This window comes from Monodon monoceros, unplaced genomic scaffold (assembly GCF_005190385.1).
Source record: "Monodon monoceros isolate NGI ecotype Baffin Bay Population unplaced genomic scaffold, NGI_Narwhal_1 Super_Scaffold_2, whole genome shotgun sequence".
NCBI lineage: Eukaryota > Metazoa > Chordata > Mammalia > Artiodactyla > Monodontidae > Monodon > Monodon monoceros.
In genome coordinates, this window is record NW_021703776.1 from 81,936,516 (window position 1) to 81,959,077 (window position 22,562).

Sequence of the window (22,562 nt, forward strand, 5' to 3'; positions counted from 1 at the left end):
GCTGGCCACCAGGCCCTGGGAGGCAGAGGCTGGCTGCCTCTCCCCTGGAGGACTGAGTCAGGTCAAGGTGGGGGGGCCCGGGGCAGAGAGCGGCCCCCTCTGGGCCATCTGTTTGGGGAGGTCTGGAGTGTTGACAGAATGCTTGAAAGAAGGGGCTGGGGGAGCATGCCAGGGATGTGGGCTTGGTCCTCAGATTCCTGGAGAGCTGGTGGGTAGGAGAGGGAGGTGGACACTATGTTCTAGAAGACTGCCCTAGGACCACCAGAAGGCCAGTTTCCGCTCAGCCTGATCTCAAGGATGTTCTCAAAATTTTTAGGACCTTACAACAGCACTGGCTCAAGCAGGAATGCTCCTCACCCAGCAGGCAGGCACAAACCCAGGAACCTTTCACTCCAGCCAGGTCCTGGGTCAAAGCTGGGCCTGCTCCCTCCCCACCTCCAGCCCTGACCTGGCTTAGGGCCTCCCTCCTGAACTGGCCCCTCCACTAGCCTTCCTGGCCCACCAGCCAGCTCCCTCCAACTAGCCCTCCACACTGCAGCCAGAGGGCGGGGTCACATCACAGGGACTATGGCCCTCTCTGGTCCAGGGCCCTTCTGTGGCTCCCTTCTCTCCAGGCTAGTCTAAGTGTCCTAACAAGGCCTCCAAGGCCTATAGGTTCAGACACCAGCTTTCCTACCCATTCATTCAAAAAGCTCACCAGGGGCTTCCCTGGTGGCGCAGTGGTTGAGAATTTGCCTGCTAATGCAGGGGACACGGGTTCGAGCCCTGGTCTGGGAGGATCCCACACGCCGCGGAGCAACTAGGCCCGTGAACCACAACTACTGAGCCTGCGCGTCTGGAGCCTGTGCTCCACAACAAGAGAGGCCGCGAGAGTGAGAGGCCCGCACACCATGATGAAGAGTGGCCGCCGCTTGCCACAACTAGAGAAAGCCCTCGCGCAGAAACGAAGACCCAACACAGCAAAAATTAATTAATTAATAAACTCCTACCCCCAACATGTAAAAAAAAAAAAAAAAAAAGGCCCCCAGCCCCCAGTCGGGCACTGTGCCCATTCCTCACTGCACCCTCCACCTCTAACCCTCTCCACAACCTCTAGTTTCCCAGGGAGCCGTGCTGCAGTTTGGGACTCTGCCCAGGAACACCCTTGCCTCTCCACCCTCCTCATCTTCCTGGCCAACACGAAGCTTTCCCGAACCCCTTCCTGTCCTCCCAGACCTGCCCCCCAGCTCTCATACTGCCCTGGGGCACATCTCTGGCTGCATTTACTACCCTCATCTGTGACCTTGTATCTGAGGGTCGGTCTCCCTCACCAGACTGTGCTCCCTGACCCTGGGAGGTCCGATACAGACAAGTGTGACCAATGAGTAAATGAGCAACTGAGTAGCCAGAGCAGGGCAAAGCAGCATTTCACTCAACCGATCCCCCAATTCTAAACTCATCCCAGACATTTCGGCACATGGTGGTGGACAGGCCAAAGAAAACCCAACACACGTGGCCTGGCTCCAAACACCCCCTCCCCCCGCCTCTTCACTCAATACGCTGTCTGCCTCCCGGCTCCTCTTTTAAGTTTCTTCTTTCCTTTCCCCTGCAAGACCCTTCTAGGGCCTCACTTTCTTCTGTAGGTCTACCTCCCTCCCTGTGATATTTTTTACTCTCCCCTCAGTCCCGAGGGAGTTGAGGACAGAAAGTGTATTTTATCAATCTTGTGTCCTCAGCCTCTCCATGACCACATTTGCTAAATGCTGGTTGAATGAAGCTGTGTGTGATAAACATGGCACTGTCTCAGCTCCCTACTTTACCTGACAGACCCTTTAAAGGCAGGATCCCTTCTCAAGTACCCAACCATTCGTGGCCGTTAAGGGTCAGCTCTGTGCCAGGCACTGAGCCAGGTGCTTCTACACACACCCTTCCTCGCTCTCTGCCTTCCCTCCCACCTCGCCCCCAAATGGGAGCGTTTTCCTGCAAGCTTTGCTGGCCTCCTCAGCTTCAGCTGCCCTCCACCTGTGAGCGGATGTGTTTATGGATATCCAGCTCAGCTGCCCTCCCCCAGCTGCAGTATGGCCACAGGTGCTGAGCATTTAGTGCCTCTACCTCAATCCTAACGGCCTATGAGGTGGGCATAGTATTATCTGAAGAGATCACGGTCCTGAGAACTTTGGTGATGAGTCCCAAATCATACCTCTAAGTAGCAGGGTCGAGATTCAAACCAGGTATGTCCAAATCCCAGGCCCATCACAGAGATAACCACCAGACCAGACCATCTGGATGTCTCAAGTGCTCTAAACTTGCAAATCACATGCCAGATGCAGGACGCCTTTTTGTTAAAAGGGTGGAGGAGCGAGCGGACCTCTCTCCTTCGACATGTTCATCTCATACATAGAGTTCACTCTCTGAGGAATGTTACTCCTGTCCACCTAGCTGCACAGGCCAGAAACTTGGAAGTCACCTGGTCTAACTCCCCAAACATGACCAACCCCAAACCCAGTTCTGTCCATTTTTGTCTCTAAATATCTCTTGACTCCACCTGACTCTCACATTCCCCATCCCCACTCCCTGGCTTCTTTCTGGCCACCACCATCTCTTACCACAATGGTTTCTCCACCTTAGTCTTACCTCCACACACAGCACGATCTCAATGCTACTGCTAAAACATAAACCTGGCCGTATCATTCTCTTGCTTAAAATCCTTCAGTGGCTTCAGAACAACTCCGTCCTCAGGATAACTTCCAGATTCTTTATCTTTTCTTAAAGGCACTTATTCTCTCTAGTCCCCGCTAAGTGTTCGCACGTGCTGCTCCTCTTCCTGAGAACACCCTCTCGTCCTCACCTCTAGCCCTTCATCCTGCTGGCGGCCTTCTCTGCGCGCCCCCTCTCCCATGGGTTAGTTACACCTGATGTGTGCTTCCACGTACTTCTCACGTTTTAGCAATTGACACAGTGCTTTGTCAACGCTCTACCTCACTACAGAGTATCACCATTAACTTGCCCATCCTTTTATTAACTGAATAAATAACACTAGCTGTGTCATAGTTACATACATACACGATACAGACTCGGACCTTACTCTCGAGAACAGGTACCGTCTTTTCTTTGGCGTCTCGGCGCCTAACAGCAGTAGCCTCAACAAGTTTGTCGAACTTACCGATCGAACGCGCCTCCGAGAGACTGCTGTGCCGCGTGGACTTCTGGGAACCGTAGCTCCCTGGTTCGGACCTCCCTTTATGGCGCAGCCGTATTCGGATTCAGGCGCTTTTGCTCTTAATGCGCATGTCCCGGGAGGCGGAGTGGTGGAACTGCGCATGCCTAAAGAGCGGGGCGGGGGGGAGGTGCGGCCGAAAAGGAGGTGCACTGCCGCGGCGGGGCTTTGGTGACACCCGGAGGCTGCGGCTGATCGTTGCCGGACTGTGAGGATGGCGGGGAGGGGGAAGCTAATTGCGGTGATCGGAGACGAGGACACGGTGACTGGCTTCCTGCTGGGCGGCATAGGGGAGCTTAACAAGAACCGCCACCCTAATTTCCTGGTGGTGGAGAAAGATACTACCATCAATGAGATCGAAGACACTTTCCGGTACGGTAGCCCGCAAGGCCTGAACGGGGACCTTCAGCTGCCTGGTGGGAGCGCGGGGAGAAGGCGGGGGCGGCCCTGGGCTTCCAGACCTTGGCCGAAGTGTCAGACCCCGTCCTCGAGGGTCGAGGAAGTCGGTCCACCTCCCCTTCCGGAGAGGGGGCCTCCGCGTCCCAAGTTCCCTTTTGGGTCTCGGTGGGACCGGGGCTATGTCGGGTCCACAAACTACCCCCTGTCACATGACCGTGTGTCAGGAAAGAAGGGGAACAGAGCTCGTGACGGGCGGGCGCCGCCCCTTGGCCCAACCTGGCCCGCCAGAGCTGAGCGTCCGGAGGGTCCAGGCCCGGAGGGGGCTAGTCTCAGCTCCCCTGCAGGGGCTCCCCCATTTCACCCGTAGAGCAGGCTCCGGGCATTGCAAGCACTCGACTCTCTTGCGAGTTGACACCTAAAGGAACCACACACTCAGTGAACACACGGGCAGTGGGCTCGGGCTTTCCTGTATTTTCGTCTCCCTCAGAGGCTCACAATCGTCTTGTGAGGTAGGGGTTATTCCCACTTACTGGTGAGAAAATTAAGTTCAGAGAGGTTAAGGCACACTCTGTGATTCAGACGAGAGCGAGCAGGGACTTGAGCCCAGTCCCACCCTTTCTGCCTTTCTTAAGCCAGGGCTACACTCTGCCTGTGTAGCTCTCCTCAGTCGGCTACGGAATTTCCCGTTGTCCTGAGCACAGCGGACAATATCAGGACTGTCCTACCTTCTGCTGAGACCATGCACTTCAAATCTTCACTTCCTGTTCTGGGTTAAGAGCAATAGCTTCAAGATGTGGGTGCAGGCATGTCCCTTAATCCAGGAGGCGTCCTGGTGACTAGAGTTGAGGGTGCCAGCCCCCTATTCTCTCCCACACCCCTTCTCTAGGGCCCCTGTGCCAAGTCCCAGGAACAAACCACTCTCCTTTGTTTCCCCCTAAACAGCCCAGCCCTGAGCTACTGGCTGAGACTGGTTCCTGCTGCCTGGGGTGTGATAGGCCCTGACCCGGGAGGCTGATCTCTGCCACTCTCTAAGCAGTCCGGTAAAGTGACCCAAGTTGTCATGAGAGAAGGACAAATTTTACTTCAAGAATTTTCCAAGTTTCTAACCAAAAGGGATCTCAGAAATCATCAAGTCTAACCTGCCCTAGTGTCTGGCACAGAGTAAGCTGCTCAGTAAACAGTTTTTAACGAGTAAATAAATGAATGGGTGGTTGATCACAAGAAAGTAAGAGCCCAGTGTCGGGTTCTCTCCGTGTGGAAAGTGTGATTCCTTCGTTACCGATTTTCCTCTTCCTGTGTTGTGTTCTTGGCTCAGGCCAAGCTTCCCCTCTGACTCACCCCCTGCCCTCATCACCATAGACCTTGAGTGGTCTGTCCAGCGCCCCCCAACCTTAAAAGATTTAATCTGTTTTCTTTTGAAAGGTTAATGTGTTCATGTGGCTTACAAATTAATATTTAAAAGGTATATACATTGAGAAGTCACACTCCCACCCCGACCTCTTCTACTTCATTACCTCCTTCCTCCACCCCGTAACCACTTAGTTTTTTCCTTATCTTTCTTTTTCTTTATGCAGATACAAAGGGACAGATGTATATATTCTTATCCTCTCCCTTTCTTACCCGAAGGCAGTGTAAGGAATACACCAGCATGCACCCTCACCTTCATTAGCAGTTCAGTTGGGAGCCTTCCAAGCAGGGGAGGTAGAAGCCATGGCCCTTAGCTTTGGACTGAAATTGATTCTAAATAGAATGAAGAGAGTTTAGTGTAGCATCCTTGTCCATTGCACTCTCTGGATCGAGCTCGTTCCCCTCTGCAGCCCAGCCCACCAACTCAGAGTGGGCTGCCTTGGACTCCCTTCTCATCTCTCCCTACAGGCAGTTTCTAAACCGGGACGACATCGGCATCATCCTCATCAACCAGTACATCGCAGAGATGGTGCGGCACGCGCTCGATGCCCACCAGCGCTCCATTCCGGCCGTGCTGGAGATCCCATCCAAGGAGCACCCCTATGATGCTGCCAAGGACTCCATCCTGCGCAGGGCCAGGGGCATGTTCACGGCCGAAGACCTACGCTAGGGGACTCCCCTCAGCCATGTGGCCTCTCCCCAGGCTTGCCATCAGCCCTCCTCTAAGATTCGAGCCTCTGAGTTCCAATTCCCTGCCCCTTCCCACTCCACTGAGAGGCTAGGTGAGGTGCTTCCAGTTTGCTGGGGCTCTGCCATTCAAATCAAGGGTGGTTAGGGTATAGGAAGCCTGAGTGTCTTCTCTCCATTACCTCTTCCCTGTGCTGTTATACAGTGTCCTTGTTGATGTTAAATTAAAGTAGTTCTTGCTTCTCTCCGATCTGAGGCTGAGTGCTAGAAAGGACACGTGTGGGATGAGGCTGTTGCGGGGAGGCGGTGGGGGAGTGGATTCGACTGGCAGGGCTGGAAAAGGTTTTGCCAAAGATCCAGGCATAGAGGAGTTGGACCAGGAAGATCGTACCAGATTGGCCCTCTGAATTAAAGGTAGCCAGCTCTGGCAGGGAGGAAGGGAAGGAGGCTTGCGTCCAGTCCCCTGGCACCCCAGCTTGAGTCTGTATTGGCTGGGAGGGGACCAGACCTCAAGGGAAGGAAGCAGAAATCACAGGAAACCTGGAAGCCTGTGATACTAGCCTGGGTCAAGCAAGAGGTTTGGGGATCAAGGCTCTCAGCCAGCGGGCCCCGGCCTGAGGCTGCCTCAGCAAGCAAGGCATGTGAGGCGCCCTGAGGGTATGGCCCTGTGTGAGGTGAGGCTCGGTTGCCGAGCGACTGTCCCTGGGCAGCCACCTGCTGTCAGAAAGGCTCTGCTTGCTGCGCTCACCCCTCAGCTGCAGTCACCCCGGTCCTGCCCCTTCCTTTGCCACCATGTCTCGGCAACTTAACATGGACACGGTGCGGCAGAACTTCTGGAAGGAGCAGCATCTGAGGGAGAAGGTGTTGCGCTGTGAATGGCACCACAAGTATGGGTCGATGGTGAAGGCCAAGCAGAAGGCTAAGACTGCAGCCCACGTACCCCTCAAGCTGCCCACCCTGCCCCCCAAAGCCCCACTCTCACCCCTGCCCGCCCCCAAAGCAGTTCCTTCCAAGGCCCCCAGCCCTGCCCTGGAGGCTCCTATTCAGCCAGAAATGTACCCAGTCCTGCCTGCCACCCGGGCCCTGCTGTATGAAGGCATCTCCCACGACTTTCAGGGCCGCTACCGCTACCTCAACACCCGAAAACTGGACATGCCAGAGAGGCGCTACCTCTTCCCCATCACCACCAACTTCACATATGGCTGGCAGCTGGGTGAGCCCTAACCTCCCGGAAATTATTCGCCTCACAAACACAGAGCACCTGCCACGAGCTAGGCAGCGCTCTCCGCGCTAGACACACAAGGCACGTGGACACTCCTTTTGGGGACGTCCATTCTAGTGGAGGGTCCAGGCCATAAACACAAGAGCAAGAGAGGGCCAGGCGTGGTGGAGGAGGGCGACAGGGGGCGTGTGCGGCTTTAGACTGGACTGTCAGGAAAGGCCTCTCTGGGGACCTAAAGGCTGAGTGAGCTAAATAACAAGGAGGAGGAGTTTGGGTTTTACTCTAAATTCGAGGGGAAGCCATGGAGAGTTTTAAACAGGTAAATGATACTGATACACTTTTTTTAAAAAAAACCACCCTGACTATTCTGTAGGTAATGGCCTTTTTAGGGACACGAGTAGGCTCTGGCAGGTGGCTAAGCTATCCTGGCAAGAGATGACGATGGCTTGGGCTAGGGTGATTGGCGGTAGAGCTGAAAGATTCCAGATATGTTTTGGAGGAAGAATCAAGAGAACTTACTGATGGTTTGAAAGAGACAAGGAAAGAGAATGCAATGGCCATGCCCAGGTGTTCAGCTGAAGCAGCTACAGCAGGGGAGACTGGGGCGGGGACAGGGCTGGGGGTGTGTGAAGACAGGTCAGTGTTGGGTGTTTTGCGCTGGAGGTGTCGGTGAGTCGGCTGTGTATGGGAGTCGCCCTATGGAGGGAGATCAGAGCTGAAGATGCAGTTTTGGGGGTCATCAGAATATAGGTGCTCTTTAAAGCCCCGAGACTGGGTGGGCTTACCCAGGGAGCTCCAGAGGCTGGATCAAACTGGAGAAGGCAGAGGACACAGCGAGGGGTAGGGAGATGGTATTGGCCAGAAGGCTGTCCATCTGGATTGAGTCATGGTCATCGGCTGGGCAGAAGAGGAGCGAAGGCAATGGTGCAGTTGGAGATGAAGAGTCAAGGTGTGGGGAAAAGAATATGCCAGGGAGTGTTGTGGGGTTTCTGGGTGATGAGACATGTCCCTTTGCTGTCTGTGGTCATGAATTTGAAGTGAGACTACTCAGTCACATGTTTTCTCCAGCTCCTGCACAGAAAACGTGGATGGTTGGTGATAAACACAGTTGAAATTTTGCCTAAAAAAAAAATCCCCCTACTTTCCCCAGGGCCCTAAATGGGTAGGAAAGGGAGCAATTTCCAAATGAAAGCAGGAGGTGAACCCCGAAAGGGGAGCAGGAGGTAGAAAGAAGCCCTGTCTGCCCCAGAGAAGTCTAGCTCTGTCTGTAACAAGCACGGCTGGGAGTCCCACCACCTGCCTCCATGGAGGATTCTGAGGCTGGGGGAAATGCTGGCACACAGCTGACTGGCATTTGGCCATCACTGCTGATCCAGGCAGCCAGCCAGCTCCCTGTTTCCCCATAGCCCCCACTCCTCAGAAGCACTTCTTTTTATTTTTTCACACTTACAAAGTGGATACAACACAGGCAGATTCCTAGGGTTATGCAGGCAGGGCTCCCGGGCTCTGCGAGTTCCTTTCCCAGGAATCCATTCCTGGCCTCTGACATCTTTTCCCAGGCCCCCCAGTGAAGCAAGAACTGGTCTCCTGCAAGATGTGCCGCATTGAATCTTTCTTCCGCAAGAATGGGGCCTTCGCACTGCTTGACCCCCAGGACCTGGCCCTCTGACCTTGGGCCAGGCAGTGGGCTTAGGGGAGGGAAGAAGAAATAATACACGTGGCGGGCCGAAAGTGCCATGCGTGTCTGTGTCTGGCTCTCCCAGGCCCTGAGGCTGCGTTCCGGGCCTTTCTGAAACTACCTCTGACCTACAGGTTGCCCTCTTGCTTTTTCCTTAAATCCCCGTCTCTTTAATCGTCCCTTTGAGGATTCAGCAGTGACCAGAGCGGGCTGGGAAGAGTGCGCGATGCTCTCCAGGCGCAGGCTCCTCAGAGCCAGGGGGCCACAGAAGTTGCTGGAAGTTCTGGGTGTTCCTGTGTAAAGAGTGGCCTTTCATCCCAGATGCCAGGGAAAAGGGACCGTCACCACCCCACAAGCCTCCCCGCCCGAACCCCTCACCTGGCCCCGAGGGCTCGCAGCCGCCCGGTCCTCTCCCGTTGCATTTGGTTCAGCTGCTCCCGCAGGGCGCTCCGTTGCCCGGCCGCGTCCTCCTGGGGCGGCGCCGAGCGCTGAGCGCCCGCGCCTCCCAGCCCCGGGGCTCGATGCGGCCAGCAGAGGGCAGCACCCGGGCAGGCCGGCCCCTCCCGCTCCGCAGGTGTCATCGCAAGTGCGCGGTGCGCGCAAGTCAAAGGGACCCAGGTCGCGCCCCGTCCCCCACCCAGGCAGGGTTTTGGCGGCCCCACCGCCTTCTCCTAGGGGTCTTGCCTGTCGTGGGAGCTGAGCCGGGCTTGGTGGGGGTCTCAAGGGGTGCACGCGGCAGTGGCGGTTCCTGGCGATGCGGAGGCGTTCCAAGACCTGGAGGAGGCTTCTGTCAGCAGCCGATCGGCCGCCCCCTGGTGCCCCGCCCTCCCGGCCCGGCCGCGCACCCGGAGCCGCTGCTGCTCGCGGTCCTGTTGCCGCCGACGCCTGGCCTCACTGTGCAGCTCCAGCAGCCGCTGCAGAGCCGTCTCCTGCTGCGCCGCGCTCACGCTCGCAGACCGCCTGTCCCTGCTCGGGGACTCGGGCCACGCGGTCTTCGAGGCTCTGGGGGCCTCGGCACCTTCCCTCCGCCCCCCGAGGGCGCCCGGGAGCCCCATGGAGCCGCCCAGCTCCTGCTCCGCGGGGCCAGGGCTTCCTCCCGGGCCCCGAAGCGAGTGCGGATCGCTCAGCAGGCCCGGGTGCCCTGGGAGAGCTGCGGGGCGCTCCCGCTGCTCGGAACCACCAGTGCGTAGGGCCGCCAGCAACACCGCTCCTGGGCGTGGGAGCGGCGGCCGGGCCGGAGGCCCCGGGGGCGTAAGGGGAGCCGGCGCCCCTTCCCGGGCGGGCCGCTGCTCTCTCACGGCCGCTGCGCTCTCTCCTCTCGGGCCACCGGTCTTAACCTGCCTCAGCTGCGTGGTCCTTCCCCGCGGGTCCGGGCCCTCCCTTCCCCCAGGCTGCGGCATCCGTTCTCCCAGGGGCCTGCAGAAGCCCCCCGGAATCCCCAGGGAGCCGCCTTCCTCCCGGGGCGGTGTAGGTGCCTCTCCCCGAGCCACCTCCCAGGCTTGTGAGATACGGCCTCTGCCCTCGGAAGGCTGAAGCGTCTTCACTTCCTGGCCCTGAGGAGAATCCTCGCTCTGCTCCGGGAGGACCTCCTTTCTCCGGCACTTAAGGCGACTTCCGCTTTGACTTCGAGGTGCCTCTTTGTTCTCACCCTGGGAGGCCTCCCACCTTTGACCTTCCGAGACCTCTTCCCTCAGAGCCTGAGGGGCCTCCCCACTCTGACCCTCGTTTGTCTTCTCTCTCTTACTTGGGGGAACTTCTTTGTCCTCCCCCTGGAGGGCCTTCCCTCTCTGATCCTGAGGGGCCCCCTCTCTCTGACTCTGAGGAATCTCACTTCTTAGCAGTTTCTTTAGTTCTGCTCTCTCCTGGCCCAGGCTGCAGCCCAGCCCCTCCAGGGGATCCGGGGGTTCTGGCAGGCCCTGGGAGGGGAGGCCTGAGGGCCCTGGGGCTCCCTGAGCCAGCTTCTTCTCCTGTAGGCTTCTGGATGGTGGTTGATGGGGCCCCTGGGGCATGGGCCCTGCTAGCTCCCCGTCTTCCCTCTGGGCCAGCTCCTAGGAAGGAAGAGCACCTTTCCCGGGTTTGTGAGGGAATCCTCGTGCCAGGGCCACTTCCCCCAGGGGAGCCTGGAGACCCCAGTGGCTACCCCAGTGGGCCTCACTTCCATTAGGGCCCTTGCCCGATTCCTAAATTTGTAAAACCCATGTTATGTAGTGTAAAAGGTGCTTCAGTGATGGCCCCTTCTTCCACCTGGCTGTGGGCTTCTCACCCCTGCAGTCTCCTCCCAGGCAGACCCCACCTCTGCTATCCCCAATCTGAGAGGGGTCTTGCCCAGGACGCTTCGACCCTTTCACCTTGAACTCTGAGCTTCCTGGTTCTCCAAAGCTACTGCTGGTGGTGAGGTTCAGCTCTTGTGAGCAACCTGAGGGAGAGAGACAGATGTTGAGAGCCCTCTGCTCATGTCCCAGGCCCTCACACACAACCCACAGAACTGGAACCAAGAAGCCTAGGGAGTCCCCAGCACGTGAGGGGATGTGGTGGTGGGGTACCCTGAGGGTTGGCGTTGGAACTTCAAGGCCGTCGCAGTTCATCATTCCACCTTTATTTACACAGCCTGCTGTGTGCCTGCTTCTCAGGCTTGCCTGCCAGCAGCAGACCCCATCTTCCTCATCCTCCCAGCCAAGGACCACCTCCGAGGAACCTGCACACCCTCTTCCTCAAAACCGCCAGGGGAGGCCCAGGAGCAGGAAGGGACTGGTTTCCAGGCTCCTCAGTCCCTCATAAGGACACCCGCACTTTGTCCTTGTGTGCCTGTCCAGCCCCACAATATGCACCCGACTTTCCTATTATTAAGGATAATCCTCTTTAGCTCTTTCTTGGTTTCCGACAGCAAAACCAAATGAAATTCAAGAAGTGGAATTTTAGGCCAGAGACTGGCCTAAAAACTGCAAGTCTTCATAATTAACGAAAGGAATCTAAAAAAAGAGATGAAATGTCGCTGCTCCTTTGCAGCTGTGGAGGAAGGAGCATCGTTTTGCACCCATAAAACTACTTAGAAGAACCTGATCTCGTCAGGTCTTAAATTGAGAACTCTCACAAGAAATGCCATCTTTATGCAATATGGACATGTGAATATTCATAACAGTAACCAAATGGGAATGTTCTCTGTGAAAACAAATCTGTCTTTTGAAGAGTTCTGAACAAAGAGGTCTGATAAGACTCCCAAGCCTTCAGAAATTATTGCCATGAACTGTGAAAATAACCTCCAACCCTGTCCCTCTGTAATTCTGATCTGTTGTCTTACTAGATCATTTATTTCACTGGTTATAATGTTGTGATAGATGTCTCCCATCAATGTATTCCCAAGAGAAAATATACTTGTCAAAATTTTTCTGTCAATCAGAAAATAATCTGGGCACTTTCCTCCTCTCTCCCATGCATGATGTCACAACTAAAAGCTTATGACTTTGCTAGGCTTATTATTTAACAAATCATTTGACAGCCTGTTTCATTTAAATTAAATTAACATGCCCAGGGCTCACAGCATCCATCCCACTGAATTCTAATTGCCTGTTTATTGTCACACCCTCTCACTAGGCTGTGATCTCCTCAGGGATGAGGATAACTGACTGGCCAAGTCTCTTTTGTGCCCTGTATCTCCCCAGTGCCTGGCATGAGGGTGGCAGCAAGGCAGCTTGGAGCTGCCATTCCATTCCCTCCTCGCTGGAGGACAGGGAGGACAGACAGTCATTCCCAGCACTTTCTCCTCTGAGCCCCAGCTTAGCTTCAGAATCCTCCTGGACACAGTGCCTGAGACAGCTGGCACCAATCATGTGGAATTGGCGTATAAAAGAAAACCTACTTGCTGTCCCTGGGTGCCCCTGGCAGCCCACAAAAAGGTATGAGGCAAAGAATAGGTGAGGATGGACTGGAATCCTGGGACTTGGGGTGAGGGCTTCCCCGCTCCTCCCAACCTAGGCTGGCCACTCCAGCCCAGGGGCTCCTGTTCTCCTGGCTGTAAACCCCTGCTGTCAACGTACCAGATGTGGGCCCTTCTGCAGGCATGCCAGGGCTCTCCCACCTTGGGTCTGCATCAAACCTGGCTTCAGTCAGATCCAGGGCTGATGACGGGTCCTTTGCCAGCCCCCTGCAGGAGTGCAAAGGCTGCCTCAGGTGCACCTCTTGCATCTGGGCTCCGATCGGCTGCAGACTCCTCACCCACAGCAGGCTGCGGAGCCTTCCCACCCCAAGACCGAAACTCAGTCCATGGAGGCCTTCCCCACGCCTGCACCCACCACTGGGTTCCAGGAGCTGGAACTCAGGGTTACCCTGTCCAGAGGCTGTGGGGCAACCACATGGGTACAACTGAGTGAGAACCCCAGGAGGATCTGGGGGCCCAAGGAGGGGTCGCTGGGCAGGGCTGTGGAGGGAGACGGGGCAAAGGGTTCAGTGTTTTGTCACTTTGTGTGGCAACACGGAGTGGACGGAATTCCCTGGGAGACTCACCCCTCCAGAAGCTGACGGTCCTGGCTCAGGGAGTCCTCAGCCTGGGGCGATGGGCACAGCCTGGAATTCTGGAAGGATTGGGGGGGGGTACCCTAGTCTACAGGGCACCATCCCCCAATGTGGCAGGCAGCCTCTAAAACAGCCCCCAGTGTTCCCTCCTCCTGGCATCTGTGCCCTTGTGTGACCTCCCCACACTTCCCCTCCAAGTGAAGGAGCTTGGAAATGGATCCCTCCTGCCCACTGAACCCTTCAGCTGAGACTGCAGTCTTGGCTAAAAGTGTTGGCTGGATACTTCCTTAGTGGTCATGACTAACACCCCCTTCTGCTACAAGCTACTAACCTGCCCAAAGGGCCTCAGGCAGTTGGTGGCTGAGCCAGGACTTGAGGCACATCCTAGTTCCCAGTCACCACAGCACCCTCCTTCCTAGAAGGGTGGGACCAGCCACCAGCCCCGGAAGGAGGGGCCTGGGGCTGGGGCTGCTCAGGGTCTCATCTCTGGGGCGCCCTGGGCATCAGTGCCTCTGCCCTCTGGGCACCGCCAGGCCTGCTTTCCTCCCTTGCTGCAGCCATGTCTAAAGGCTTCTAGGTGTCACCACGCTGTTGATTTGACCAAGGTAGTTCACTGTGGAATGGTAGCAAGCCAGAATGGTCCTGTATGCCAGGCATGGTGCTAAATCCTTTACACAGATGAGTTCACAATCCTCCCAGCAGCGCTCTGAAAAAGAGCTATTATCTTCCCCATCTTGTAGCTGAGGAAACAGGCTTACGGTCCACAGGGAGCGTCAGAGCAGAGATTTGAACCCAGATCCATCTGTCTCCAGAGCCCACATTCCTTCCACTTCTCAACCACTACAAGTGCCCCAGTGTTTCACTGACGCCCCCGCCCTCAGCCACACCCCAGCTCACCCCACTCGTCCGCCGCTCAGAGCCCCCATCCGTCCTACCACGGGGCTTGCTGCACTGGCTCCACGCACACTGGGCCCGGTCCCTCAGACCGCAAAACTGGGCCCAGGGGGGCCAGGAGAGGCCCAGCCCCGCCCCGGTCAGCAGCTCCAAATCCCACAGGAGCTGCAGGAAGGTGGGGTGCCAGGATGTGAGCGGGCACGCACCCTGCGCTCTGCCACCCTCCCTGGCCGACGGCCGCCTACCTGCTCCTGGGCCCGCCGGCTCCGCTCCATCTGCAGCAGCACGGTGGGCAGTTTGAGGCCTGAGGGACAGGTCCGGCCGTCTCCCACCTGGGGAGGCAAGGTGGAGTCAGACCCCACGGAGAGCCTGCCCCCTCGTAGACGGTGCCCTGTCACCCTCACCTGCTGCAGGGCAGCCCAGAGCTGGCCCAGGCCTGCAGGGCACCGGAAGAGGTGCTGGTACAGGGCCAAGGCCTGCTTGGGGCTACAGGGGAGCCCTAGGCCCCCAGGTGTGGCTGCCTGCTCCATGGGGCAGGGGGCCAGGGAGGACGTCCACACCCCTCCCCTCCACCAGCTGCTCCTGGAGAGAGGAGGAAGATGAGGAGCTGGGGACAGGCGCAAGGAGGAGACAAAAGCTCCTGGGCTCAGTAACGTGGGGCCCTGACATCTGAGCCAGGGCCTGGGCCTCAGCCAAGTCTCAGAGAAACCTGACTCTGATGCAGGTTTCTTGGCCACGTGGGTGGCAGTGTGGGGTTGAGGACTGTGGCCCTGATAGAGAGCGACGTGTGTGCATGTGTTTGCAGTCCCAAATGAGCATCTATTTTATACATACGGTTAGCCCTTAAGCAACACGGGCGTTAGGGGCCCAACTCTCCTTGCAGTCAAAGATCCACATATAACTTATAGTCTGCCCTCCATATCCGAGGATTCAACCTACCTGGGATGGTGTAGTGCTGTAGTATTTACCATTGAAAAAAATCTGAGCATAAGTGGGCCCGTGCAGTTCAAACCCGTGTTGTTCAAATGTCAACTGTATATCTGAAGCTTGCAACTGCATTACATGGTATGAGATATATGCCCAATACAGGCAGCAGCTCCCAACAGCTAACTGTATACCAGGACACAAAATGCTACGTACACGTACTCCTTCCTTGAAGCAACTCTATGAAGTAGGTGGTATCGTTTTCATCCCCATTTCACAGAAAAGAAAACCGGGCCCCAGAGAGTAAGCTGTCCTACCTAACACATGGCACTGTCTCCCTCATCTGGGGACAGACAGCACGAGAAACAGGCTCTGGGAAAATGTGGTCCCGAGTGTGAGTAGTAACGCGCTTCCCTAGTGCTTGCTCCAAGCTGTCCACGCTCTGTTTATTCTCCGCAACACACGAGATACAGCAGATGAGGACACAGTTTGTAGAAGTAACGACAAGGGGAGGGAACAGGCATACGTGATGGTCTGTAGTTTTCGCATCCCCTGCCGTCATGAGCAGCCTGGCCTGCCTGCCGCTTTGTAACCGCTCCATGAAAGGGGCCCCAGCAGAAGCAGGCTGAGGAAGCAGGCGGGGGTGGGGTGGGGGTTGGTTCAGCCCAACGCCCTCCCTTCACTCTCTGTTGGAATACTAGGGTCCCCCCAACCCCGATCTTTAGCTAAGGTCCCTAAGAAAACCAAGGTCACATAGCTGTTAGGTAGCAGAGAGAACTCAAAATACAGTTCTCTTTGAAAAGAGACTTTATTGGTCAAAGAAAGAGATTTTTTTTTTTTTTCCTATTTCAAAACCCATGTTCTTTCCCCTATAAGGATGTCTTTGAAAGTCACATGTGTGTCCCCTGCCCACATGTCCGTCAGGGGTGGGTGTAGCTGCGAACACACGAGGGATACATGCATGTGTTTATCTGGGTTTTTGAGGGGGGTGTGTGTGTGTGTGTATTTCATCACATGTGTCTGTATGTCATCACAGAAACATTGTCTCTCCTGTTCCCCACCCAGGCGTGGGGTCCTTTTGTCACCAGGTCTTAGGGTGGCCCAGGAGGTGCCTGAGCACTCAATATCCCCAAGGAAAGGGGGATGCCATGTGGGCACTGAGCCCCTTCCCAGTGTTCCTCAGCCCCTGCAGGATTCCACCTGGATCCACAGAGGGCCCCACAGAGGGCCGCACACGGGGGCCACAGGCCGTGCCTGCTACATGTAAACACAGGGCTGGCACCAGGGCACCTGGGTCCTCCTTCTGCCCATCGCAGGGTTTCCCAGGCAGCACCAGGGTGTGGCAGGTAGGGGCAGCCCAGAGATGCAGGCGCAGAGAGTGGGCAAGGTCCACCCCACAGCTGCTACCACCCTGAGTCTGGGGACACTGACCTCTGGACCCCATGTTCCAAAGAGCCCACACCACCAGCGCAGCACCCAGAGGCAGCACACATACACACAGAGAAACCTTAGGGCAGTTCCCGAGTTTACTGCTTCTGACTCCACACGGCTGGGGTCTTTGTGGGGCCCAGACACAGGCTCCCGATGCCCGGGCAGTGTGGGAGCTTCTCTCCGAGGGGAGACTTCTAGCCTGATGAATCCTGGTCGGTGTCGTCCTGGCTCAGGGTTCCTGGACCTGGGGCTTCTGGCTGGGGTTGGGCAGAGTGCTGGGTGGCTGGTCCCCAGTGAGTAGGACTGGGGGGCAGGCCTCGGGTGAGATACAGTGGGCCTCGTGCTCCACCAGGCCTGCAGGGCACCGGCAGGCAGGAACACAGGGCCTTACGCAGTGGGCCGCCAGCTCCCCCAGGGGGACATGCTGGTTGAAGCAGGTGCAGGGACAGGGTGGGCCACACTCATCAAACACGAAGCCACGGTCCAGGAGGCAGCCCACCACTGCAGGTGGAGTGGAAAGCAGAGTCACTTTCCAGTCACCAGGCCCACCCCCTGTGACCCTCCCTGTACCTACGCTGTCCAGACCTGAGCCCTCCGTGTCACCCCTCCCCCAACTCGCACTGGGCATTGCCCCCTCACCGCAGAGTGTGGGGCCCCGCCAGGCAGGAGTCACCCCTGCTTGGCGACAGTGGCTGGCATAGGCTTCCAGGGCGTCACAGAGGCAGGTGTCAGCCAAGAAGCCAGGACCACAAGCACAGAGGTCATACACGCAGGCGGCAAAGAAGGGCTCTGGTGGCACCACGGCATGGCAGCGACTGAACGGGGAGGACTTCAGCACCCTGCACCGGGCGTTGGCCTCACGCCTGGCACGGTACCCTGCTGCCCGGCATGGATCCACCTCACGGCCCTTGGAACAGGGCCGACCAGGTCCTGGCCCCTCTGGGACCTAGGTGGGGAAAGCGGCTCTATATGGCAGCATCCACTGGCAGCCGACCTTTGTGTGCTATGTTCTTCAAAGCACTTTGCACCAAATATTTTGTTTTAGCCTCATAAACCTCCCTATAAGAACAGCAAAGGAAGCATCAGCTACTTTTCCTTTGTTCCCATTTTACAGATGGACAAACCAAGGCCCAGAGCAGGTAAGTGACTTGTCCAAGGTCACACAGTTCGTGAGCGGCAAAGCAGGGCTTGGGGATTCAGGTGATGAGACCGCTTTCAACAGGCCATCCTGCCTCCCCCAGCACCAGAGCAGGCAAGAAGTCCCCAAACCTCCTTGAAAGCCCCAAAGCCCACCTTGTGTGCAAACTTCCCTTTCCATACCAGAAGGCTGCTCTGAGATTCATGCTCAACTGTGCCTCCCCCCTGCCCCCCAGCTCCTGTGTGACTCACCTGCCAGCTATTCCCAAACTCAGCCTCAGTGGACAGGAGCAGCCCCTCAGGGCCCTGCAGATCATCCTGGGCAAAGCCATTGAAGTTGCCACAGAGCCCACAAATCTGGCCCCGGTAGGAGCCTGGCACTCTCACCTCCACCTGGGACTGCCCATCCCACAGCACCTGTGCAGAGAGGCTGGGACTAGAGAGTGGGGAAAGGCAGGGGCCCCCGGAAGCCCAGTGCCGATCCTGGCGGCGTCAGCACGCCCCCTGCTGTAGGGGAGGAGAATGGACAGGTGGAGATGTCTCCTGGAAGGGAGGATACAAGTAGGTACCTGCCCTGTCAGCCCTGGGCAAACACAGAAGACTTGAAGAGCCACCCACAGCTCCCTCAAAAGGGCACCTTCTCCCCTCATCCTCCATGAACTTGGCGCCCCCATGAAATGCAACCCTCTTCCAGAGAGTCACTCTCTCATGGGTATTCAGGCCTTACCGAGAACAAAGCATAATTAGAGTCTGTATCATAAGAGTAGACAAGACTCATTTTATGAATTTACAAATGTGCTTGTTGCTGGAGGCCAGGGAGTGAGCTACTCTTTGACATGGGAATTGGAGAAAATCTCTGAAGCCACCCAGGAGACGGCAGTTGACATTGCCCACCCTCCCAACCCTTCCCCCATTTGACTGATGGGAAAGCTGAGGCCCAGAGAGGATGGGCTTAAGGTAATGGCCTAAGAGCCCCAGTGTGTGGGGTGGTTGAGCCAAGATCGCAAACCAGGCTCAGAACTCCTTTCATCACACGTGGAGGTCTCTAACCCTGATTCCTCTTCTCCCTTCAGAATCCAGCAGAACTCTCTCACCTCTGTGGCCTCATTTGGCCTGGGAGGTAGCTGGTATCCCCACTCCCTCTACAGATACAGACACCTGAACAGGCCCGAGGCTCCCCTGCACCCCACTCGCCCCGGCCGCACCTGGAGCCCCTGCTGGCCGTGTAGCATCACCGTGCGTCCCCGCAGCTCCACATACAGCAGAGGCTCCCGCAAGAAGGGCAAGGCGACGGGGCGCCCGTCCACCTGGAGGAGAAGGGAGGCGGGAGGAGGAGCGACGTCGGGACAGCGGAGAGGAAAGCGCAGGACCGACTTTCCCCGGGTCCTTGGCTTTACTCACCGTGACCGCCCCGCCCTGCAGCAGCCGCACGGCCACGTCTCCCAGCAGCACGGCCACCTCGTGGGTCCAGGACACGCCGCTCCGGCCCCGGTCATCGTTGGTCACGTGCACGCTGTGGCGTGGGAGGCCCAGATGCAGTGGTCAGCAGGGACGGGTGTAAGGGGGCAGGGAGAAGGCAGAGGGGGTTGCGCACCTAAAGTCGCCTCCACGGCAGTCCTTGGCCAGCACGTAGCTGCAGCTGCCCTGGAAGTGCAACAGGCGGCCGTCGAAGGTGCGGTAATGAGGGTCTCCGAAGGCCATGCAGGAACCGGGCCGGGTGAGGCAGCGGGGGCAGCAGCTGCCGGGACGCAGGGCGGGGGCCTCGTCCTGGCCTCCGCCCCAGACACCGTCAGACACGCTGCGCTCCCTGCCGTGCCCCAGGCAGAGCCTCCCGGGGCACGGAGGATCGCTGGGGAGGCTCCAGGCCTCCTGGGCTTACTGCTGGCGGGGGTCAGAGCGCCACCTCGTGGCTACTTCGGGAACTGCATGACCCGGGCAAGTCCAGCCTCCTCCTTCCCCGGGGCACCCAGTGGGGCGGTGCCAAGTGGCCACCCATCCCACCGCCTCAGACAGCAGCACTCACGGGCCCGCAGGAGAGCGGCGGGCAGCGCTGGCTCTGGCAGCTCACGGCGCCGGCTACGCAGGAGCAGCTGGTGCAGGCGTCCACGGCCCAGCGCTCCCCGGAGGCCACCTGCCGGCCCTGGTGCGCGCACGACTGGGCGGGGGCTGAGGGGACAGTAAGGGGCGAGGGTCCGCTGCCCACCCCTCACACTGGGTCTCGCTCCCGCCTCCCCCCTCCCCGATCCCCCCCCCTCATCTCCTTAGCCCGCACCTTGGCATCTCTCACAGCACCTGCCAGCCTCCCGCACCTTCGCCAAGCCGTGGGGGCAGGAGAGGGCCTGGCACTCTTCCAGGTGGCACTCCACGCGGCCCCGCTGAGGACAGATGCCATGGCTCTAGGGACTTCCGGCAGGGTCTGGAGTCCCTGGCCTCACACTCTTGGAGCCCTTCTGGATCAGGGACTGGGGCGGGAGCCCCCCTCTCTCTGCCCTTGCCCCACAAGAACAGCCACTTCATGTTCAAGTAGGGGATGAAATGCACCTTCAGCTACCTGCCCTCACACAGGGATGCCCAGAGGGGGCGGCTTTTTCTGATTACCTCGAAGACCCCATATTCTCTGGTCCAGTGACCAGAAGCTCCTCCCTTTATCCATCTCTCAGGTCCTCTACCCTCACCCTCCCACCCCCAGCTCACACGGCAGGTGCAAGTGATACAGTCGTCGCTGGGGTCCCGCCAGCTCTCTCCATCTGCCACTCTCTGGCCCTCAGCTTCCACCACACATTCTGAGGAGGAAGAAATGGGGATGGGAGAGCACTGTCATTCCACCTGCATGAGCTCACCCTGAAGGCCAGGGCAGGGCAGTGCCCACCCCATCCAATTAGCACCCTGATGGTGTTGATTTCTTCAACCAGCACCATGGCCTACTAGACGGCAGACCTGGCACCAGTGCTCGGGATGTCCAGAGTGTCCCGGAAGCCACAAAAGCCAGAAGCTGGAACTTTCCTCTGGGCCGGCTGCCAGCTCAGCTGTGCGATGCCCTGCTAGTGGGCCTCGGGTCCTTGAGCCAAGCCTCAGGCCAGGCCTTGAGAATCCAGGCTTCATTCCCTGCCTCCCTCTACCTCATGGGTCCCTCCTCCACCCCAACGAACAGCCCTCCCTTTCTACAAAAGAACAAAGCCTGCATTCTGAGTGCACACCCCAGGTTGCCCACTTGGCCCATGGATGCCACCCCTCCTGTCTCCCTCCTGGCTCCGGCTCTGAGGATGCAGAACAAAATTGGGCATGAACCCTGGCACACGGGACAGCAGCTCCCAGGGGGGGTATGGCGCTCCAACAGGGGACAGCTGGGCTCAGGACAGGCCCGGTGAATGCAGAGCCAAGTCAGGTCCTGTGGAAGGGCACAGCAACACGACAGGTAGAGAACAGCAGGGAGGGAGCAGGGCCTAGGCAGGATGCGACATTCAGGACAAGTGGGCAAATGTCGGGGGTGAGTAGGAAGCCCAGAGCTGCTGCAGGAGAGGAGTCGCAGCCACAGCCCACAGAGGAGAAGAGGGGGCTTGAGGAATCCCCAAGGCAGGAGGGCTCACCTGGCACTGGCAGGTGTAGCAGGGGTCTGGCAGGGCCAGCTTAGACCCCCGCAGGTGCTCCGTGCAGGGACTCAGCGGCTCTGTGAAGACAAGAACGCAGTATGGGAGATGCTGCCGGGATGGGGGTGGGGGACAAAGCCTAACTGACCCCTTATCCCCCTACTGCGTCCCCAGGCTTTTTGGGACCAGGGCATACTTATGGCACTAACACCTTGATTCCAGAAATGACAGATCCCTTTTCCTTTTGTTCCAGCAAAGAAAAGTTTGGACTTTTGAAAAGGAACTTTGCTAGGCTGCTAGCATGGAGGGCCTGAAAACGGACAAAGTGTGGCTTCCTCAGCCTGAGGTCACTAAGGACCACTGGGCTGCCCGCCCTGCTCGCCCTCCCACTCATCGTCTGAAAGGAAGCACAATGAGCCAGGTACCCCAGGTTCCAATCCTGGCTCCAGCACTCAGTGCCTGTGCCATTTTGGGCAAATTAATCAACTTCTCTGAACCTCAATTTCTTCATCTGTTAACAAAAGGAGTAATAACACCTCCTCACTGGGTAACTGAGAATTAAACGTGATGCTGTTTATTAAAAGCACCAAGTACAGTGCGTGGCATGCAGTAGGTGCTTAGTAAATACTGTGCCTTTCCTCTTTCCCTGCAGCAGCACATCCGAACAAGTGTTGACAAGAACACCTCTCCCCACCTCTGTAGCTGGGCGACTCACTACCCCTCTGGTCCTAATATCCCTGCCCTCAAGAAGCCAGCAGCCAGCACAGCTGCAACCCTGCAGCGCCACCTGCTGGACAAGATGCACCAGGCTTCAGAGTCAAGGGGTCCTGCTAGCTTCCCGTTTCCCCTTAGGGTATTACAGGTCTCACCCTCCAGGGTACAGGTTTCCAGAACAATCCACTGGACTCAGGAAAGGGCTGGGGCTGGGATTGTGGAGGAGGGCTGGCTGGCCCTTCCAGTGTCACTCTGGGGGTGGCAGCCCTGCCCTCTTTCCCCCCAAGTCCGGGGACTCACGGGCACAGGTGGGGCAGCAATGCTGGGGCCCAGGGGGCAGGAGCTGGCTGGCGGGACAGCCCACCAGGCTGGGACACTGCCGCCGGTGACAGCGAAGGCTGGGAGTTCCCTCAGGCTGCAGCTGAATGAGCGAGCAGGGGGTGGGTCCCAGGCCATGGAAGCTGAGAGCCACCCTCTTTCCTCTGGATGCCAGGCTCCTCCATCTGCCTTGGGCAGATCAGACGACAGTGTGCAGAGAGACTGAGCATCTCCTCACCCCATGCCCCAGTCCCCAGAGAGGACAGTGCCTGCTGCCTGCAGTCACTGGGGCCTGAACCTTCATGTGGCCTTTGACCCTTCTGCACTCCCATGCCATCCCCCTCCCCAATCCCATTGCCTAATCTCCTGATCTAAGATGTCTGTCGCCTGCTCAAAACCCTTTCATTGGCTCACCCTTACCTTTCAAATAGAAGTTCCCCAGTATGGCCCCCAACCAAT

At 57.7% G+C, this 22,562-nt stretch overlaps 4 protein-coding genes across 5 annotated transcripts in view; 2 read left to right on the forward strand and 2 right to left on the reverse strand.

The window, feature by feature from the left end:
- Positions 1 to 3,328: 3,328 nt before the first annotated feature.
- On the forward strand, positions 3,329 to 5,934 carry ATP6V1F (ATPase H+ transporting V1 subunit F). Its single transcript, XM_029232950.1, has 2 exons — positions 3,329 to 3,568; positions 5,471 to 5,934. The coding sequence occupies exons 1-2, from the start codon at positions 3,411 to 3,413 to the stop codon at positions 5,670 to 5,672; spliced, it is 360 nt and encodes a 119-aa protein (XP_029088783.1). The 5' UTR covers positions 3,329 to 3,410; the 3' UTR covers positions 5,673 to 5,934.
- Positions 5,935 to 6,481: 547 nt separating this feature from the next.
- Positions 6,482 to 8,599, forward strand: ATP6V1FNB (ATP6V1F neighbor). Its single transcript, XM_029234055.1, has 2 exons — positions 6,482 to 6,902; positions 8,471 to 8,599. Exons 1-2 carry the CDS (start codon positions 6,482 to 6,484, stop codon positions 8,578 to 8,580), a joined length of 531 nt encoding a protein of 176 aa, XP_029089888.1. The 3' UTR covers positions 8,581 to 8,599.
- Positions 8,600 to 8,635: 36 nt separating this feature from the next.
- On the reverse strand, positions 8,636 to 13,619 carry LOC114901871 (basic salivary proline-rich protein 1-like). Its single transcript, XM_029234048.1, has 7 exons — positions 13,430 to 13,619; positions 13,090 to 13,157; positions 12,624 to 12,730; positions 10,938 to 11,005; positions 9,435 to 10,637; positions 8,968 to 9,363; positions 8,636 to 8,872 (listed from the first exon to the last, which is right to left on the reverse strand). Exons 3-7 carry the CDS (start codon positions 12,646 to 12,648, stop codon positions 8,780 to 8,782), a joined length of 1,785 nt encoding a protein of 594 aa, XP_029089881.1. The 5' UTR covers positions 12,649 to 12,730; positions 13,090 to 13,157; positions 13,430 to 13,619; the 3' UTR covers positions 8,636 to 8,779.
- Positions 13,620 to 15,296: 1,677 nt separating this feature from the next.
- Positions 15,297 to 22,562, reverse strand: part of KCP (kielin cysteine rich BMP regulator) — a 35,982-nt gene continuing 28,716 nt past the window's right edge. Inside the window, exons 31-42 of one of the 2 annotated variants that reach the window (XM_029234043.1) lie at positions 22,086 to 22,206; positions 21,072 to 21,151; positions 20,773 to 20,872; positions 20,179 to 20,267; positions 19,757 to 19,859; positions 19,508 to 19,650; positions 19,079 to 19,251; positions 18,886 to 18,997; positions 18,690 to 18,791; positions 17,737 to 17,901; positions 16,987 to 17,293; positions 15,297 to 16,848 (exon numbers count right to left, since the gene is read on the reverse strand). In XM_029234043.1, the coding sequence (XP_029089876.1) occupies positions 16,577 to 16,848; positions 16,987 to 17,293; positions 17,737 to 17,901; positions 18,690 to 18,791; positions 18,886 to 18,997; positions 19,079 to 19,251; positions 19,508 to 19,650; positions 19,757 to 19,859; positions 20,179 to 20,267; positions 20,773 to 20,872; positions 21,072 to 21,151; positions 22,086 to 22,206 (1,767 nt within the window). In that variant the 3' untranslated portion in view covers positions 15,297 to 16,576. Of the gene's footprint in view, positions 16,849 to 16,986; positions 17,294 to 17,736; positions 18,028 to 18,689; positions 18,792 to 18,885; positions 18,998 to 19,078; positions 19,252 to 19,507; positions 19,651 to 19,756; positions 19,860 to 20,178; positions 20,268 to 20,772; positions 20,873 to 21,071; positions 21,152 to 22,085; positions 22,207 to 22,562 lie in introns of those variants that run through there. The other variant, XR_003795310.1, reaches the window with a different exon arrangement.

Excerpts from the sequence above, each read along its gene's own strand:
- ATP6V1F (XM_029232950.1), top strand. The coding sequence starts at position 3,411 with ATGGCGGGGAGGGGGAAGCTAATTGCGGTGATCGGAGACGAGGACACG. Across the intron at positions 3,569-5,470 it reads GAGATCGAAGACACTTTCCG|GCAGTTTCTAAACCGGGACG; the intron begins GTACGGTAGCCC and ends CTCTCCCTACAG.
- ATP6V1FNB (XM_029234055.1), top strand. The coding sequence starts at position 6,482 with ATGTCTCGGCAACTTAACATGGACACGGTGCGGCAGAACTTCTGGAAG. Across the intron at positions 6,903-8,470 it reads CACATATGGCTGGCAGCTGG|GCCCCCCAGTGAAGCAAGAA; the intron begins GTGAGCCCTAAC and ends ATCTTTTCCCAG.
- LOC114901871 (XM_029234048.1), bottom strand. The coding sequence starts at position 12,648 with ATGCCTGCAGAAGGGCCCACATCTG. Across the intron at positions 11,006-12,623 it reads TGCAGAAGGGCCCACATCTG|GTTGCTCACAAGAGCTGAAC; the intron begins GTACGTTGACAG and ends TCTCTCCCTCAG. Across the intron at positions 10,638-10,937 it reads CAGGAAGCTCAGAGTTCAAG|GAGCTGGCCCAGAGGGAAGA; the intron begins GTGAAAGGGTCG and ends CTTCCTTCCTAG.